Raw genomic sequence first — 21,318 nt, 5'->3', positions numbered from 1 at the left:
AGGTAATTAGCCACAGGAATTTGTCTAGCCCGTTTGACCTCGCAAAGTCATATCTCTATTGTACAATTTATTTTATTATTTGATATAAAATACCACACATAACGAAGTGAAAAATCAAAAAAGGAATTAATTGAGCCCACGTTTGTGGCTCTTAAACAGACACTGAAATCAGATTGCAAGTTAATTTGTAGCCTAACTTTGTAGCCTAGAGTTTTAAAACATTTAAAAAAAAATACAATGTTTTAAATATATAACTTTCAATGTCAGTTTAATAGAAAATTGTTTTGAGACATTTTTAACCAAAAATGTTTGTAAAATATATTTTTCACAAACATTGAAGAAAAGAAAATATTTTGTCAATGTTGCAATGTTTTGTGGTCATTTTCAAAATGGTTGAAAATACTCTTTTTGTAACCATTCATACAATATTTACACATTCGTTTGGTAAAGGCTTGTTTACCCTTGTTGTAACAAGCTCGAATAGAATCTCTGAAGCGGCGATCTGACGGGGCTGTTATTTTCTTTGGAAAGGGGGGGGCATTGCCGAGGTGACCAGAATAAAATTTGTTTATAAATTTGTAACTATCTCTGTTTTCTTTCTTTGTTTTAATATGTCTCTGGTCTCTGTTTTCTGTCCTTTTCTTTCTTTCTTCATGCAGTTTTAGTCCTGCATTTACATTTTACCAGCTTTGACCATTTTGGTCAAATTACCTTTGCCCCCCCCTTCCCCGTCTGACAAAGTTCTGGCTATGCTATGCCACTGTTGGTCTCCAAGCCACCTTTAAGCACAGCACATGGATTTCGTCTGACTGGACCATATAATTCTTACTCTTAGTCGGGATCTTGTTTTTGTTTTCGGTTTGTGCTGCAGTGAACCATATGATTTAGCCCATTGGTGCACTTCCTACATTGTATGTAGTAATAGGGCTATTGTTCACAATTGTATAAAAAAATTACGAAATTTTCCTCTTCACTGGCATAAATGTATGCTATTAAACAAACCATGAGCTATAAATGATGTATACACTTACACTATACAGCAGGGGCGGCGCCAGGGTATTTTGATAGGGGGGGGCAAAACAATGTTGTAAATTTGTGATGAGGCGCTTGCGCGACGCAGGGGGTGTCAGAATTTGGAAAATTTTCAAAATGAAAGCACAAATGAAGCCATTTGATGCACAATTTTCACCCTTTTTAGGGTTATTATTTTTTTTTTCAACCGCATATTTTTATGGATTTCATTCACGGGCCTGACTTTCAGCCCGATGGTTTTAGGCATGGACCTACTCAATCCAGCACCTTTTGGCTACAAAAGAAGTTCATGGTACAAATATGCACGAAGTGAAATATGGTGGAAATGTTAAATAAAGTCGCGCGAAGCGCAAAAAATGGCACTTTTTAGGCTAAAATGTCCAAATATGAGGTTACTTTTGGTCAGAAACCCACATACAGGCGTCAACATAATGGGGAATGATTGTATGAACCATCTTCCCAACCTCATCTTCCCTATCAAAATATTGGGGGGATTTATACCCCCACCCCGGATCGGATCTACGCCTCTGGTCGCAACGTGGTGTATGTTAAGTCAGTTGTATTGTATACGATATGCCGGGTTTTTTTTATAAATTGGCACGATATGATATGAATGGGTGGGAGGAGGGGTGTCTTGAGGTTGGAAATATTTCAAACTGAAAGCCGTAATCAGGAGCATAGGCGGGAGGTAGTCGCCCCCTATGATCACTCAAAGCCGAAAAGGTCCACTTTGCAAGCGTAGCGAGCGAGAAAAAAAATTACTGCTTTTTCGGTCAAAAAAGGACCAAATTTGCCCATTTGCGAGTGTAGCGAGCGAAAACATTAGGTTCTTTATGCTTTCTTGGTCAAAATTTTAGGAGAGGACCAAAACAGATCCACCTTTTCACCCTGGCCGGCCGTAATGAAGCCAATTGCTTATTTATATATTTCTGCACTATTTCGTTCTAGTATAGGTTTTGGATATACAATGTGATGAAACCCCGTAAAAGTTGTGTGATATCGGACTGAAAGTAAACTTATTTATAATGATTAATTGCTGCATGACACAGACTTGCATGTGTTGCCGCGCCAGGAAAGTGACATAGCCAGGATTTTTCCAAAGTCTCTAAATGTAAAAGAGTGAAAAACTCACTCCCCAAAAGCGTGATTCACTTATAAAACCACTCAAAAATGAGTGAAATGTGTTTTTTAAACTTTAAAACCACTCAAAAAAGAGTGAAAACCACTCTAAAAGAGTGAATTTCAACTCTTTTACAAAATATAAAAACCAACAACTTTAAAACCGGTAGGTCAGCATTCCACAGGGGGCAAGATGACCGAAGGGGAGTTTCCTCCTTCTAACCATGGCCAGGGAGGGGAATAGCTCCTTTTCTTCTTTTCCCTCCTCTGTTTCTCTTTTCTCTCTCTCCTTCTTCTCTTTCTCTTTTTCCTTCCTTTTACCTCTTTTTTTGAAAATCATAGGGGCGGCAATTGCCCCCCTTGCCCCACCCCTGTGGCGCCGCCGCTGCTATACAGGATACATATATATAAAATATCTTCTTCAACCAATTGACTAGGAGTCATGTAAAGGGAACAAAAAGTGTCCCTATAATTCGAGGAGCCATTCATGAAGAATTGATTCGCAAGGAGACATAAAATACTGAAACATGAGTAAAAAAAACTGAACTTTGGAACTTTTACAAAAACTATGATACTAGTACACAATTTATTATGATATTTAATAAAACAAAAGGATACATGATAATGTTCAAGGATCATGAGAGTATGATGACATCCGGGGCTTTAAGGGTGTTTTTTGAAAATAATATTAAGGATATTGCAGGATTGGGTTTGCTTAAGTTAGAGTTAACAATTTTAAGGTCTAACCAAGGGTCTTGGTTGAGGTTGATTAGGGTTAGGTTTAGGTAGAGAATAAAAAACCTGAAGGATTGAATCCCCTGGATAAAATTTCCCTTCATGTACAACCTGCACACAGAGGATGCTTACACTAGGATCCACAACATACTCATTTATCAGGGGAACAGTTCTTAAACCCCAATACATTTGTACATTCATTGAATGACCTTTGACGATTTGGGTACAAAAACTCATACGCTGCAACTTGAGGTCAAATTTTGCACTATGATTATGTAATTGAGGTTATTGGACTATGCCATTGGGATGAGGCTCTTGTGGTCCATAGTGTTAAATACATACCAGTTACCTTTCACTTCCTTAACCACGTATATTCACCGATCTCCCGTATGAATTTGGCGACATTTGGATCGAAACTGACGGAGCCTTTATAGCATACATAGATAGATAGATACATAGATAGATAGATACATACATACAACATTCCCCTATTTATAGTAAGATAAAAGGATACATGATAATGTTCAAGGATCATGAGAGTATGATGACATCCTTGGTTTTAGGGTGTTTTTTTAAATAATATTAAGGATATTGCAGGATTGGGTTTACTTAGAGTTAACAATTTTAAGGTCTAACCAAGGGTCTTGGTTGATGTTGATTAGGGTTAGGTTTAGGTAGAGAATAAAAAACCTGAAGGATTGAATCCCCAGGATAAAATTTCCCTTCATGTACAATCTGTACACAGAGGAGGCTTACACTAAGGATCCACAACATACTCATTTATCAGGGGAACAGTTCTTAAACCCCAATACATTTGTACATTCATTGAATGACCTTTGAAGATTTGGGTACAAAACTCATACTCTGCAACTTGAGGTCAAATTTTGCACTATGATTATGTAATTGAGGTTATTGGACTATGCCATTGGGATGAGGCTCTTGTGGTCCATAGTGTTTAAAAATACATACCAGTTACCTTTCACTTCCTTAACCATGTATTTACCACAAACAGTGACATTATTCTTTCATCTCAATAGGCCCTATATAAAAGCTCAAGGATTGGTCTTTTGTTCTCTATGTACAATATGTTTTCTTAATGTCCATGACGTTTTCCTTTTCTAAAGTCTGAAATGTTTGATCATTATTTGCTAAGCTTACCCAATAAGTTTGATGTTTTATACTCATTGGGATTGTGAGGATATTTGTCTGTCTGTAAGTGGTTTTAAGTACTGGAAGTATTTGTGAGGCAGTGTGGGTGAAGGCTGTTGGTCCTAGTTACATCACTACTACATCATAGTATACTTCCGTTTGTCTTGGTTGAGGGGAACTTTTCTATTTGACACACAAGGGTGTGCTAGTCGTGTAATGTACAAAGAGATTAAAACAATGGGTTATTCCAGAAAATAACATAACATAACATACATAAAAATGCATAACATAATGATAATAGGCATTTATTGAGCGCCCCACAAAGAACGGAGCGCTTTACAAGAGATTATATACAGGTACATAAACCAGAGACATTTACTAATACAAACAACACAATACAAAGCATAATATATGTCATGACAATTGGATAAGAGCATGAAAAAACTACTTGAACAGGTATGTTTTCAGATTTGCTTCGAAAAGCTGGAGTGTATATACCAGCTTCCCTGATGTCACGAGGTAGAGAATTCCATATCCGGGGTGCACATGATTAAAATGAATGATCACCAGTACGTGTCTTGGTTTTTGGTTGAGACAGAAGTGTCTTGTCCTTTGACAAACGAGTGGCATAAACAGCCTGTTTTAACCGAAATCAGCTCTTGAAGATATGATGGAGATTGTCAATGGAGGCATTTGAACACGTACAAATGTAGACCAGTAGTTTAAACTTGATACGTTCACGAATTGGCAGCCAATGAAGGAGACGTAGTAAAGGAGCACTGGGATGGTCTCGGCCAACAAGCATAATCAATCTGGCGGCTCCATTCTGAAGGCTTTGCAAAGGTGTTAAGTCACCTTCATTGGCACCATAGAAAAATAAGTGCACAGTGTCCTGCACACCCCCTAATACAGTGGAGGCGCCACGGGGGGAGGGGCTTGAGGGGGCAAAAGCCCTCAGTCAGAACTGTTGCCCCCCAGTAAAACCCAAAATTACGAAAACTTCACCTTTTTCGATAATTTTGTGCAAAATTTATTGATTTTGCCCCCCCCCCTGAAATTCACTTTTCCCCCTCAATTCCCCCCGGAAAAAAATTCCAGGTGCCGCCACTGCCCTAATAGAGGAGTAAATTTTCTTAAAGGTGAACCTCATTGAAAATAAAGTTATATATCAATGGAAAGCTTATGATATCAGGATATTAAAATTAATTTTTTCCGATTTTTTTGATGGCCAATAAAGCTGAAAAATTAAAAAATGAATGAATTTTTGGTCTTTTTAAAGGCTTAAAAAGCACCCAAATCAATCGTCTTTGACCTTGAGAATGCTCGTGACGTAAGCTCAGGGTTCGCAGTCACGTGATCCTACTCGGAAACATGTAAACAAGACTTGCTTCCTGTACTTTGCAAGCTGCCCGGCAAGTCTGATTTTCACAATAAAGCTTGAAATGAGAAGAATCTTCAAGTTGCTGATTCCTTCTATATATTAGAAATAATAGAATTATTGTCAACACGAAAATGTTCCGTAAATTTTGACAAAATCAGTCATAACTGGCTGGGTATAACTGGGTAATTGAGTTTGAATTTCGCGCTGGGATCAATTCCATGCGCAAATGATTGCTGCTACCGTATACCGTTCATGTCATGGACTGAATAAACATGATCGAATAACAAATTAAATAACTTGTTTGTGACATTCCCTATTCTTGATTCATTTAAAAATATCGTCTTGTAGTAATCAAAAGATTAATTAAAAAACCGCCGACTTCATCAAATCCAGCCCATAAAGGTTTTCATATTATAGCGCATTGCGGTAATACATTCTCCCGGTACATTCTTTCCACACAATCACGATTGAAAGAAACAGATACTTTATTATAAAATAAATACAATTTAGGCTTGATAGACCGTTATTTGATGGAATTCTGAATAAAATTAAAATATTGTCACTTGTGTCACGATTCTTTTAATGATACTACCATCAGTGTACTGAAAAAGTGAAACATTCATGTTTTATGGATTACCGAACACGATGCGTAAATTGCTGTTTTTATGCTGAAGAAATTACAGGCAGCCGCACCGATCAAGGTGGGCAAACACAGCGACTAAACCGTCTCTCCGGTAGCACAAGTTCAAGTTGCGCCGTGTTTCAGCAGATTTGATCAATCGTTCCATTATATTTGGAACATCTACAGGAATACATTTTGCTGATGAAGTAGCAATAAGTTGGAAATATCAGAATGTGAATATCAAATCGGTCATTTTGTCTGCAAGTACAGTATGTACAGTCGCGGATACGGAACACTCGGCGACTGAGTGAGTTCACCCGCCAGTATGTATCTACGAGTTCGCCTATCATACATGACCGGTTGTAAAGTTAAGAAATAATTAAAAATCCCGTACATGTACTTTATTCTATTCCTTCATTTTCTCATTGTGATAAGTTCATCTCAACTTGGTGTGACGATCTGAACTGGTAGCACTAGCAGTTATTTTTTGCAATCTGTTTTCATTCTGGTTCTTCGGCGAATATTCGCTCTTCGTGCTTTACTGTAATATTCCCTGCATATCGTGGATGGCTTGGCCTATCCCAAATCACCCCGCCAGCACTTTTCCCATTTTTAATCCACACTTTATTCAGGAACTTCATCCTTGATTTGATCATGATGTTTCCTTCATGTTATTCTTATTTTATTGAAGATATTTTTCATGTAAAGTAAGTTGGCAATGACTGAGTTCGTGCATTGGCCCGATGCATGCCACAGTAATGCATGGACATTGTGTTTACAATCAAACCCGGAAGTAACTGTGTGTCCCGTGTTGGCGTCATCATCGAAAAGCGCCCAATTTGAACGATTTCGTTTTGTAATTTAGGGGGGTGCCAATATCCAATCTTTGCATGGAGATTATGTCTATCCTGGTGCGTTAGGCAAATAAAAAATATTCTTTTCTGCTTCCTGGCATCATAAGCTTTCCATTGATATATAACTTTATTTTCAATGAGGTTCACCTTTAAAAGAAATCTTTGGATTAATTTCCAGTTTGCATTCTGAAAATAAGTGAATGAAAATCAAAAGATTTGTCCAAAACGAGCTTCTGAAATATAGCACAGTCAGTTTCGCAAAGAGCAGAGTGTGTACCCTGACTGTACAATATCGGCTCTGTTCAAAACTGACTGGGCTATTCAATGTTAAGCATTAAAGCCATATTGTAACATTTCCATAAGAAATAGAATTGTATTTTTTTCCACAAAATATTAGTTTTTACTGTCAGATATGTCCTCTTTTAATTTTGGCCCAAACAGATGAAGTATATACAACTGGTATACCATAATAATGCCAGTGCATATGTGTAGCCAATGAAAGCCAAGCCACTCCTTCAAACGTGAGTTGAGTTGGTTCTTTTGATATGTCACCACCGCCCGCATGCCATGTATGTACTGTGTTATGAACATCGCATATGTTTTCGACTAATTTGCCCTAATTGTGCTCTTTTTAAGGGGTACTTATGCTGAAATGCACCCAATTGGGCACATTGGCCTCCACTGAAAACCCACCCATAGATGTACCAAAACGCTGAAAGAGTACCCCAAAACCATGGCACATCCCTGTATACCTTCAACCAGGGAGAACTCCCTCCAGTAGAGCAAGCTCCAGTGACGCCCATAGTAACAGGAAGTTAAACTTGGCAGTTGTAGCTAGTCCAAGTTTGGTAGCAAATACCACAGATCCTAGTTTAGGATCTCAGCAAATACCAAGTTTCCTAAAAGAAGCAATCCATTATCTTTAAATCAGATTTCTAATAACCCAATCAGATAATGCAAATAGTTGGATAGGGCTGGTCATACAAACTTGTTGTAAGGATAACACCCAATAAAATAATGTTTACAGAGGGTGGTTATATATGTTTAGCAAACTGCCTTCATTGTGTATGTGTATGGGGTTTACTCTTACACAACACTAGTATACCATGGGCACCCATTGTGGCATGCAGCACCATGTATACTTTATGTAGCATACTATTCTACCATCCATGTATTCATAGTTACCTGAAGGTTCCTATATCCATTTTATTTACTCACTATTGGAAATTAAAGGTTAAAATAAAGAGAGAACAAGAAAGAGAGAACAAGAAAATGAAGTAGAGACCGGAGGGCACTCTCCCTTTTTCAGCAGCGTAGTCACCCAAAGACCCCATATTTTTCCCATTTGATCTGTCACCCAAAGACCCTTATTTTTCAATTTGAACAGCAACTTTCATTTATCACTGATTTTCTTACATTTAGAACTAGAAATATAATAAGTTCGAGATTTCTTTTGCACTGTTTCGGCTCTCACCCAAAGATTCCATTTTAAAAAAAGCTCATGTTCTCACCCAAAGACCCCATTTTGCTCTCACCTAATGCCAAAAATCACGCTCTCACTCAATGCCAAAAATCATGCTCTCACCCAATGACCCCATAGTTTTTACATTTTGCTCTCACCGAATGCCCCTCAACTGTGAAAGTGTCAGCCCTACACCAGCCCTCGAATTAACCCACGGCACCCGTGGCATTTTGCCGTGGGTGCCCATCCCCACTACCGTAATGCCGTCAAAATATGTCCTTTACCCAAGGCAGTCACTTGCCATTCCCTCTAATGAAGTCGGGGGACAGAGAGAGAGAGACAAACACTGATGTATTTACATCATACCATTAGTCTAAATACTGTTATAATGAAAAAAATATATTTAGTATTGAAAAACAGAAGTATTTTAAAACAAACTTCAAATGTTAGCATACACTGCCAAGTGATGACTGAGAGACAAGCCCAAATATATCAAATCATCATAATAAAATAAATATCATAAAATATAATTGACCAATATGGTTTTTGTTCCCATTAATTAAATTTCTGTTCAATCCCCGGGGTTCAATCATGAAACACCAGCTTTAATTACTCTATGCAGGGACGTACGTGAGACTCTCGCATCCCTACAGTACATCACAAATAGGACAGGACTCTTTACCATGGTTACCTGGTAAACATCTACCACAGCCTTACAAATTTTGTTCCCGCATGTAACATGTTGGACATGGGTTTCTGCACGTATCAAACAAGCTCATCTATCAGTGCACAGTTCTTTAACCCCAATATGTTTGCACATGCATAGAATGACCTTTGAATGTGTTAGGTACAGAAACTCATACTCAGCAACTTTGGATAACTTTTGAGCTATGCTTGTTGAGTGAGCTTATTGAACATTGCCGTCGGCGATGAGACACTTTTGGCTCGGTGAAAGTTGTATACAATGGTTGTTATGGAAGGCCGAAGCTGGACACCTGTATTGCCTTTTGATAAAGTACAGATCCTTTTCAGAATAAAGTGACACAAACTGTATTTGAATTGTATCTGATATGAACAAAAACTAAGTTTAATTTTTATAATACCAACTTGAAGCTTTATGTCAAGATGGATATATCTATATGCTGCTCCCATTTGGTCTGAAATGTGTGGGTACTTCTTTCAACATAATCCATCATTTCTGTGTCAAAATCGATAAATGTATAGTGGGTTTTATGGTTTAAACAATGCAGTTGTCTTTAACTTTGGGCCAGTATATAGATCAATAGTTTTGTGGTTGCCACAAAATGTTGTAAGAGTAACAAAGCTGACTATTTGAATGAGAAATTTTCAGGGAACTGAAAATTGCAATGGAGAATGACATCCATCATAGGTGTACTTGGTCAAAGTCGCTACCAAAATGACTTCCCTAGTGGGACAAAGCCTTTGTTTCTGGGCACACAATAAGAATTCCCAGTTTCTTTTCAACCCACAGGCTAAAAGCAAAATTGTACATTTGATTTTTTGGGAGTGGCCTTTCTTTTCCTTGCTCTTTTTCTTCATTCAGTTAATTTCTTTCTAGTTTTCTCTTAATACAGGCCAGGAAACTTAAATAAGCTTTTAAGCTTGGCTTGAGCATTTTGCTTAAGCCTGGTCCCATCAGGACCCAAGTGTGTGTCCACCCAGATGGATTAGTTAAACAATGCATGATTTAATTGCAAATTAAAATCTAAAATAAGAATAATTGTGACCTTACAATCTGAGGCACACATAAACTTCTGCCAATATGTTGCTAATGCTATTATTGTTTCATTTTATCACAGAAACTGTTCGAAGTGCCGTCAGCGCCCAGCCCATCACCAAGACGAAAACCACATCATCATGGCGGCCCAAAAGCATCGTAAAAGCAATATCTACGCAGCTCTCATTGCGTATGCAATCCATGTCTGACGATTCAAAACAGCCACCACTATACAAACTAGAAGTCCCAACATATCTGAAGAAAATTAATGAATTACATACACCACATGAATCAGAAGGCCCAGTGGACATAGCTTCTGGTGAAATTGATTACGCTCAGTTAGAGCGACGGACACGTATAGTGGTTGGCCTGTCCAAGTACACAGAGCAAGATGGCGTGGGACTTATCGGCTCTGTGCATATACACATGCCTTTTATCAAAATCATCATTTATGATCTCGGAATGAGATCGAGAACTAGAAATCAGGTGAGGTCATATGTCAAGGGTTTTTCTGTGTTTTTTCTGAATCTTGGGTTTTTGTTAACATCAATTGCAACATAATTTTATTGTGCAAAGAGATACTTTAACTTGCACAATACCACTCAGTGAGGAATGTTTGCCATTGGACTGTAAGCCTGATCAGGAATTTGATTGAATAATGATGAAATAAAGGTAGGTAGGACATGCACCATGAATATCCAGAGAGTTGCTACTCGATACAAAGGATCTTATGGTGATAAACATGGGTCGCATAAGCAGCCATTTGATTCATCAACAGCAGCCATCTGTTTCATCAACAGGCAATTCAGACATTGGAGAGCTGTGACGTGTAAGCAAGTAATATACAGTCCTCCTTTGAAGGACGGATTTAAGATAAAAAAACAGCGGTGAAAGCATGTGATCATTTCAGAGGGTGGAGAGGTTAAAAGGCTGAAAATAGGTGGTGATGACCCTCTGTCCCCCTGCATTTGCCACTCACCAATGACCCTTAATTTTAGTTCAATTTTGGTATATTTAAATTTGTCAATTATTGCTTAACATTTTCTCAAATTTTTTGACCACGTTTTATTTTTGCCAAAATCTTATAAACAAATCTCTAAATTTGTACCCATTTATTTTAAATTCGACAGAACATTTTGGACTTCGGGTATTCCAATGCCTGGGTGCTATTATGATTGGTGTGTGGGTCCACTATTATTATCTTTAAGACGTCTGCCTACCCAAACCGAACTTGAAAATATTTTAATATTTTAATAAGATTTTTTTAAATCTTGTGTTTTTCAGGAAATTAATCATACTTTTTTTGTTTTTGACTCAACAGGTTAAACAGTTGTGCAATGTAGAAGTAAGAAATTTTGATTTTTCTGTGCAACCATCTCATGTCAAGGTGCTTAGGAGTAACGCATGGAGACTCCTCACATTTGTGGTAAGAGAACAGGATCATTGAATCAGAAATTTTGCAATTTTTTGTTTCATTTTGGTATTTGTCAAAAAAAAATCAAAGATGCCATAACTTGTTATACATTTTTGTAAGCGGTATCAAACCAATCAGTTTTGATGGTTATTAAAAAGCCTACTTCTTCCAAATGCAACATTGAAATGACCATATTTGATTGATATATGATTGTTTAGGACATTAACCAACAAATTATGTGGATCCTATGTTGCATTTTGATGTGGCAGTCATGTCCATAATCACTGAAAACTGATGGGTGCCAATCATTTGATACATTCGTTATATAGTGATTTACCAAGAGGTTGTGTGACAAGGCATTGACTATATGGTAATATGGAGTAAATGTATTTTTATCATTGACATTGTAGTTATAGTTGTAATCACATTTTTATAATCATTTATAATTGTAGTTGGATTATAGTTGCATTTATAGTTGCAGTTAGAATTGTAGCTGGATTGAGAGTTATAATTAGAGAGTTATAGTTGAGTCTAGAGTTATAGTTGAGTTTATAGTTACTTTATAGTAGTTGTAGGTTTAGAGTTAGGGTTGAATATTTCACTTATGCTACATATGATCACAGAAGTAAGAAATCTTTCATGATGATCAGGTATTAAAACTAGTAAATTCAAAACCTAGGTCTATAGATTCAAATCTTCTTAGACTATACTCCAACATCAGATACTCTTTTTTTCTGGAAGACCTGGGTAAATTACTTGAGGGCACAACAAAGGGGAATTAGTTTTATGGCCATATTAAATGTTTCCACTGTGGGAGCCTATTCGCACGATTAGTAGTTGTGAAAACAGACCCTGGAAATAAATTCCAGGATCTGTGCTGTGACTTGGTATAGATCTGATCACCTACCATGCCTATACTGTAAAAATAGTCATGATAGTGGGGTGGGTGTAACAATATGGTACTTTAATACATAATTAGTGCAAATTGCACTCTATTAGTTTAATTAGTGTTCAGTGGTGTAGTTCAGGGGTTGTTGTGCCCAGGGGCCAATGATACATGTACATAATGGTGCCCATTTTGTTGCATCAGCCCCCCCCCCTTACAGGTGTTTGTGAACGGTCCATAAATAGTTTTGCGAGCATAGCAAGCATGACATTTTGCACACATTTCTGTACTGCCCCCTCTTTTAAAGTGCCAAATCCCCACAGCCCATAATTAGGGGTATATGTAATATGAGGGGTGTTTGGGTGATGGAGCCACCTTCAAAAGACAGGGTATAAACTCTTCTACAGGAGTGGGAGAATCAAGAAGGGGCCCAAGAGGTGAAAAATTTCCAAATCTTCCTGCTGTCCCTCTACTAAAATATTGTTGATATTCACTGAGAAATTTTGGGTCAAAATTAGAATGTTTAAAATTGTGGTCTAACTAGGCCAAAGAAGATACTTTTGGTCAATTTTGTCCCAGTATTTTGAGCCGAGGCAATATCGACCAGCCCGGGGGCATCAAAAAATTTTGGTGGGTATGCTCCCCCGAAATTTTGAGGCGGTGGGTCTTTGGGAGCTGACTGCGTACCGATAAAAGGGGGTCTTTTGGAGCTGCGAACAAGTAAAACAGGGACTTTTGGTGCTGCGAACAGTCCAAATCAAGGGTCTACCTTGGCTTTCTGGTTGAAAATCGCCTGAAAAAACCTTTCAGAGCTGAAATTATCAAAATCAAGGGTCTTTCGGAGTTCTATTTTGGTCAAATATAGGGGTCTTTCAGAGCTGCGAATCCGAAATCCAAAAGGGGGTCTCTCGGGAGCATACCCGTATGGTCATTTGTGTTGAGTACCCCCCCCCCGGACCAGCCTCTCCCACTCCCCATTACTGCTGATGCTGGTATGCCTCTGCTCTTCTGGGTCTTTGAATTGATGAAGGATCATGCTATAAAAATTAATTAAGTCATGAAGGGACATGAGCTATCTATAAATTGCATAATGGGTTGCTGTTTTGGCCATGATTTGACCACCCAGAGGCTTTCATTTCCTGCTAACCATCAACACATTGACCCCTCACTGTGTGCCTCAACTCCAAGCATGAAGTTATAGAACTCCCAGGACCCCAGTTTAGTATCTTTGTTTACCTTGACAAAAAGGCATTATGGGAAGGCATTCCAGTACAGAGTACGGAATGCATTTATGGAAGGCATTTGACTACCGGTATAGCCCCGGGGCATAGCATAGTATCAACAATGCATTATGGGAAGCTATGGCATAATTTCATCAATCCTTTGTATGGGAATATAAGGTACTGGTGATGCATTCTGGGAAGAATACATAGTGTACATGTAGGCCTATTTAACATGACAATAACATGGTTTAAAAAAATGCATTATGGGCAAGAGTTCCAACAATGCAACAAGCATTCAAATACAATCTACAGCAATGTATTATGAGTATAGGTATAGCATATAGTTTCAACAATGCATTATGGGAAAACATTCCAGTACAGGGTATGGAATGCATTATGGAAGGCATTTGACTACAGGTATAGCATAGTATTAACAATGCATTATGGGAAGCTATGGCATTTCATCAATACTTTGTATGGGAATATAAGGTACAGCTGATGCATGTAGGCCTATTTAACATGACAATAACATGGTTTTAAAAATGCATTATGGGCAAGAATTCCAACAATGCATTATGGGAAAGCATTCAATACAATCTACAGCAATGCATTATGGGAAGACATTCCGCTACAGAGTATAGGTATAGCATATAGTTTCAACAATGCATTATGGGAAGCTATGGCATAATTTCAACAATGGTACAGAGAATGTCTTTAGTTATCTAGCCAACTATAAACTCAACTATACATGTAATTCCAACTCCAACTATAAACTCAACTATAATTCCAACTACAACTATAAACTCAACTATAATTACAACTACAACTATAAACTCAACTATAATTACAACTACAACTATAAACTCAACTATAATTCCAACTATAACTACAACTACAACTATAACTACAACTATAAACTACAACTACAACTATAAACTATAAAATGTTAACACTCATCCACTGGAGCACCCATGAACATGATGACAATATTATGAGACATTATAAATGAGAGTTTTTTGGACAAAAGAGACAAAAGACAGACACCCTCCACAAAAACATTACAATAGATTGATCTTACAATAATACATGTTTGTACAGCCGCTATCAGTAATACTAGTATCAGCTCAAACTCCAAATAATGTTTTTGTGGAGGGTGTCTGCCATTTAGAGGCATATATGCTTGTAGACGGAATTCTACAATATTCTGAGAACTTTCTGCATGTTCCAAACGAAAAAAATTAAGAGAAATTATCATTTCTTGTCTTTCTTTTGCTTTTCAGGATTGCTTACAAGAATTTGGGTCCTGCTTCATGGCCCACCCCAAGATTCGGTTCAGGGCGCCACTCAGCACTTTATATCCTTACATTCGTCAACATCATGGAATCTTCAACATGATCGAGCCAGATCTGTCATTATTCAATTCTTCTCACCCAGAAATGTTAGACTACTTTCGTGTACCAAAGAAAAATGTTACTGATGTCAAGGAAGCGCCGTTATTATCACCCGACGGATATTTTATAATAATGAATTCGTCCGCTCTCTCGTTGTCGTTACCAAAGCTTAGAACTTGCGCCCTCAAGAGGGGATGTGTCAGTCCTCGTGGTGCTTCGTGGAAGGGTGTTAAAACTACCAAAGGTGACGAGAGAACTATACGGCACCATTACGATATATCGGCCATTTCGGCCGAATTGTATAAAGCCTACGGGTCATCGTGGCTTGCAAACGATGAGGTAGAGAAGAAATTCAAAAGGATTTATACCAAAATTTCCGAAGGAGACTTCGGATTGGAAATGATGTGGTCATTCCATTGTAACCCGCTGAAACGGGAATTTGATCTGGCGAAGATTGTGAGGTGATGTTCGGAAATAGGAATTTTTTTTATATATTTTTAATTGTACATGTATTTATTGTGTTATACTGTTATATAATGTGATAGAGGTGCTGCAAAGCACTGTGAATGTAAAGAGAAATAGGCTATACAGCCCCTATGGCAGACATGGCCTTGATCTAGACAGGGAGTGTGAATTTTGCATGGGGTTACCTGAATGGGTGACTCCATTTGAAATCTACACCCCAGTGTGAAAGATTAAGAGATTTTGTCTTCCAGGGGGTATATGGAGTTCAACTGGACTAGCCCAATGATTTGTGGGCATGGCATGATGTCCACTGATATTTTATGAAACAGTTCATCTACTCTGTATACTTACAAACCCAGTGTGTACTCGGTTGTTTTAGTGTACCGTATCCTTCATGTATACACAAAATTAATTTTTGGGTTTTTTGGGGTCTCAATTTGTTTTAGTTGTCTTTTGATAATAATCAGTTGCTGATTTAAGAAAGGCTTACAATGCAGCTTGTGTGCCCAAACCTTACAAAACTGTGAAATTGGACCAAAGACCAGACAAGACTTTGGAATATACCAATAGTATTTTATATATAAGTTTACAGGGTCATTTGAAGGTCATCAGGGGTTATGTTAGGTCAACAAAACTAAAGATTGTTGGATTTTCATGAAAATTTAAAACATTCATTAATGAACGGCAACATTTTACAGGGTCATGTCAAGATAAACTGATGTCAAATAATTGATATTCATGAAATGTGATCAAAATTGAATCAGTAGAAATATCACATTTTGTAACAGTCATCAGCGGTCAAGTAAGTATGACAGGGACTAGATGATCAAATCGTTAGTTACAAACCAGTGTATTTTTTACTCTTGGCGAATCAGTGACGTGAGTGGGCATTTCATCCTTTTTTGTAATTGACCACTTCACTGCTGTTGATGGTGTTTGGCTCTGCTAACTCCAATTGGGCTGGAGTTAGGGAAGCAGAAAACTGAAAGCAAGGCCAAAGATGTAAATTACATACGCCCAATTATGCAAAGTTAATTTGCCAAGTAAGAACTATCTAGATGAGACTGGGTACATAAAATAGAAGTATATTTATATGTTTAGCATTTTGCTTATTTTAATCTGCATAAGTAATTGAGGCTATTTATAGAAATCATTTTATTTTTTTCAAGAAATTTATCCTAATTAATCATGCAGATTAAAATTACCAACATGCTAAACACAATATACTTCTATTGTGCTTGTACTACATATGTACCCATCAGCTAGATTAATTTGCATAATTGGGCGTATGTACTTTACATCTTTAGCCTCGCTTTTAGTTTTCCGCTTCACTAATTCCAGCCTAATTGGAGTTAGCAGAGCCAACCTGCCAGTTGCAACAAAGTGGTCAATTACAAAAAAAGGTGGATTGGGTGCAGCTTCAAATTTGCGAGCATTTGCTTGGTTACTTGGCTAATTAAAGCCATATTATAACATTTTCATACAAAATAGATTAGTATTTCTTTGCCATAAAATGTTAGTTTTTACTGTCAGATATATCCCCTTTTATTTTTGAGCCGAACAACTACAGCAAAGCAAAGAAAATTGGAATTTACTACCAGCGCATATGTCGCCAATACGTACCACTCCTTCGGTCATGTTATGGTACGACCCTTTGTTGTGCAGATCACCGCCCCGCACGCGTACGTACTGTGTGTTATGAACATAGTGTATGTGTTCGACTAATAATTCCATCGTAATAATAAAACGCCGGTTCTGTCATTTTATTCAAAATCTCGGATTTTGACAAAACTACAGCACCTAGAGTCTTGATTTGTGCAGGGTATATTGGTTTAATAAAGTACAATATAATCGTGTAAAAAAATAATTTTAAAAAATCAGTGAGGGCGACCTCCTCAGCAAATGTTATAATATGGCTTTAACTTTGCATAATTAACTTTGCATAATTGGGCATATGTACTTTACATCTTAGGCTTGTTTTCAGTTTTCCGCTTTGCTAACTCCGCCCTAATTGGAGTTAGCAGAGCCAAACGCCGCCAGTGGCAACAAAGTGGTCAATTACAAAAAAGGTGGATTGGGTGCAGCTTCAAATTGTGAGCATTTGCTCAACACATTTAATGATGCTGTATAGATGTGTGTAGCTGCCTCATTGCTTTAATGTCACTTGCTAAGAGTAAAAATTATATAGTCTATTTGCAAAGTTTCTCCCCATCATACTGTGTATAATTATTAGCCCAGCAATTTACATACGAGTACTCTTTACTCTGGGAAGCTTTATGATGGGATCTTGTTTAAAATCAGTTAAAAGTTCAGTCACAGTGGTTCATTATGTAAAAAAAAAAAAAAAGACCGTTTTAAACAGTGTTAAAAGTTGCATCTGAGTCCATAGGAGTCAGCTCTCAAACAATACAGTAGGCCAGGTCTATGCATATGTTTGTTAAAGAAAACCTGACTGCTATGCACTCAGGTGCAACTTTTTAAAACGGCCTCTTTCCTTACACAATTAACCATTGTGACTGAATGCAAAGATGTGTGACACTATAAATTGGTCCACATGTGTAAAACAATAGGGCTATACAGATCTATTTACATTTTTACATTTCGTAAAATATTTTTTGACTTATTCTAAAAAGTATTGGGGGGAACTTAAAAGTTGTGGACCGTCTAGTAAGAGATACATAACTCTTGAATTTGCCAAAATACTGTCTTTCCTATATATCATACCTCATAATCTATTCATAAAAAATACTTAAAAGGTTATTAAGGGTATTATCTTCATGTAAGCATACTCATAGTTAGCCCAGTATCAAAGCAACATTATACAGCTTACGGAATACAGTTTACAGAATAAAGCTTAATATGGAATAAAGCTGTCTACTCCCTCCGTGAAGTATTAACAATTTTGTGTATGCTCACATGATGGATAGACATTATAAAGGTGCTATTTTTCAGCAATCTAAGAAGTCTTCCAAGAGTTGTACTTTGTGATTCAATAAATTGTTATGTGAGATAATTGGGTTATTCCAGTTAAAATCCATACACACCCTTTGGAAGACAGGGCCTTAATATCACACATAGGGGAAATGGATTCACCTATTCAGGTAACGGTAACCCCATTTGAAATTCACTCTCTTTTTGTAGAAGATTAGGGACATGTCTTCCATAGGGGTGTATGGATTTTAACTGGAATAGCCTATTTGGCATATATGCGCTAAATGTGCATTGGTTAAGGTGGTACTACACCCCTTGATAAATTTGTGACTATTTTTGCATTTTTTTCTCAAAAAATAATAACACACTGGTAACAAAAGTTACGTATATTATAGGGGCAAGGAATCCAGTTACTACACTGAAATTTCAGTGACTCAAGACAAGTGGTACATTATTTATGATAAGAAAATAGGTACCGCTAGAATGTACCTCATTTCTTAACATATATAATGTGTAGTTATTTTTTGAGAAAAATGCAAAATTAGTCACAAAATTTATCAGGGGGTGTAGTACCACCTTAAATGTGAAAAAAATATTTTCATACATGCTGCCACGGTAACCAAATATATTAAAATTCATGTAAATAATATAATGAGGGGTTCTGCAGGGCCTGGTGTTGTGGCACTGGCTCCAAATGAAACCTGTTTTAAATATTTCAACATTCACCATAATTTGAAATCGATTTGAACACTTTTCAAGTGGTTTCAACTTGGATTAATCAAAAACAAATGGTTTCAACTTGGACTAATACGAAAAAAAATGGTTTGGACTAATAAAAAACTGGTTTCAACCGGGATCAGTTGGACACCATTTGCTTTCAACTGGGTTTCTAGTGAAATTCTGTATCATGTACAATGTATTGTTTAACTTATAGACAATCTGTTTACCTTTATTTATATTTAACAATAATTAGTTAGTATTTATTACCTAGTTCTAACATTGTAAAAATGTATAGAATCCAGATGCTTACGATACAGTATTTTATAGAATTTTAGACTATTTTGTAAAGTAACATTTGAGGACCTAACTTGGCATTGGTGTACAAAGCTGTTTGTAAAAATGTATACAATCCAGATATTTACAACACAGTATTTTATAGAAATTTTAGACTATTTTGAAAAGTAACTTTTGAGGACCTAACTTGGCATTTGGTGTTCAAAGCTATGTTTATGGTCAGGTTCATCAAAGATGTTTTAAGGTCATCAATCAGCTGTATGTTGATGCAGTATTCCAGTGTTTTGTTTAAAAGTTATCACTTCCAATTGAAATTGTTTTGTTTCAATGCATTGCATTGCAATGCATTGAATTTTTGGTCAGATATCAGCTTAATAGCTAAAATCAATTCCTAGAATCCAGTGGCGTAACTAGTGTTGGTAGCGCCTGGGCCAAAAAACAAAATCGGCACCCCTACCCCCCACCGAGTATATCTTAGACATATGCTGTGTCGTAGCTAGGGGTTGTGGCGCCCAGGGCTAAGGATACATAATGCCCTCACCCCCAATTATTGAAAAAATTGCTTGCGGAGTGCGCGAGATTTTGGACAAATAAGGCCTACCACTAATTAATTTTGGTTACTAGAATATCGTTCTTAAAATGTTCCTTCAATTGATTTTGTGTTGAAATGCACGTGAAGCACACAAAATTTTTCATCGCTTGGAGGGGCGCAGTATGTATCAATGCTGAATTGGTCAATTTGGTGCCCCTCTTAGGGTGGCGCCAGCAATGCGTTGCCCCCCCAAAATAGTTACGCCACTGCTAAAATCATAAGATTTTGTTTCACTAGCATAGGACAATAGGCTGAAACATTAATTAATGATCAAACTCTGTAGATGCATATTCATCAGCAAATACGTACAACCCAACATTTAACATTATGGAGACATTTTGACCCAAATCATAACACGTTTATAATAACACTTTTATAATGTTTTTAAAAACATTTTTGTGTTTGCTGGGTAATTGATTCTGAACAACCAGACTATTTGATGGATAAACCAATCAACTTTGCGACTAAAACCTTCAGTCTTTAACAGGGTTGCGAAGATATTGGCCTTAATTCTGGTCACTTTCGGTGAGGAATGCTGTTTATGATTTTTATGATAAGGTGCTTATACCCCCTGAGCACTACCTGTTGATCTAACATGGTCTCTGATTGGTCAATTACAGGATATCTTCATTTAATCACCAATCAGAATGGAGCTTAGCAAATAATTCACCCCATTTTTTTGTGTGGTAAAATTATTCTAACAATGTTGCTGATTGGTCCAATTGATAATGAAAACTTCTTTTTGACCAATCGGCAGGTAGTTCTCATGGGGTTAAGAAGTCATGTGAGAGCTAAACAACCTTCCCTCAATAATGGAGGGTGTGAACCAAACGACTGGGACAGAACGTAAAGGACATTCCTCATTGTGTAAGATCATTGAGTAAGAAGTTGGAAAGCCAAATCTAAAGTTTACTGCCAAGTGTCTTTGTTATATCATCAGTATTAAAATTGTGTAAAGAGTGAATGTTCATGTTAGTTTTGTAGATGAGAACACAATCTTTGGGCTATTCCAATTGAAACCCATACACCCCTTCTGGAAGATATAAGACTCAATCTCCCATACAGGGTGTAGATTTCTAATGGAGTCAACCCATTCAGGTAGCACCATTTGAAATCTACACTCATTGTGTGGAAGGTTCAGATCATATCTGTCATAGGCGGTGTATGGGTTTTAACTGAAATAGTCCATGGTATTGTTAACTTGGTTCTGAGCAGTTGGGAGAATCAAGACCAGTGACCTGTGCCCCCCCCCCCTCCTATGAAAACCAGCATATGCATATGTAATTGACTGCAATTACACCCTTTATATA

At 37.2% G+C, this 21,318-nt stretch overlaps 1 protein-coding gene across 3 annotated transcripts in view; it reads left to right on the top strand.

Annotated features, from left to right (window-relative positions):
* The window catches only part of LOC140157161 (uncharacterized), a 45,646-nt gene extending 25,472 nt beyond the window's left edge, over positions 1–20,174 (top strand). For all 3 annotated transcript variants that reach the window (XM_072180253.1, XM_072180252.1, XM_072180251.1), the window contains exons 3-5: positions 10,175–10,578; positions 11,414–11,518; positions 14,896–20,174. In XM_072180253.1, the coding sequence (XP_072036354.1) occupies positions 10,175–10,578; positions 11,414–11,518; positions 14,896–15,471 (1,085 nt within the window). In that variant the 3' untranslated portion in view covers positions 15,472–20,174. The remainder of the gene's footprint in view (positions 1–10,174; positions 10,579–11,413; positions 11,519–14,895) is intronic.
* The last annotated feature ends 1,144 nt before the right edge of the window (positions 20,175–21,318 follow it).

This window comes from Amphiura filiformis, chromosome 7 (assembly GCF_039555335.1).
Source record: "Amphiura filiformis chromosome 7, Afil_fr2py, whole genome shotgun sequence".
In the NCBI taxonomy this organism is placed as follows: Eukaryota; Metazoa; Echinodermata; class Ophiuroidea; order Amphilepidida; family Amphiuridae; genus Amphiura; species Amphiura filiformis.
The sequence above is the reverse complement of the archived record's forward strand: the minus strand, read 5'-3'. Positions and strand labels throughout refer to the sequence as shown.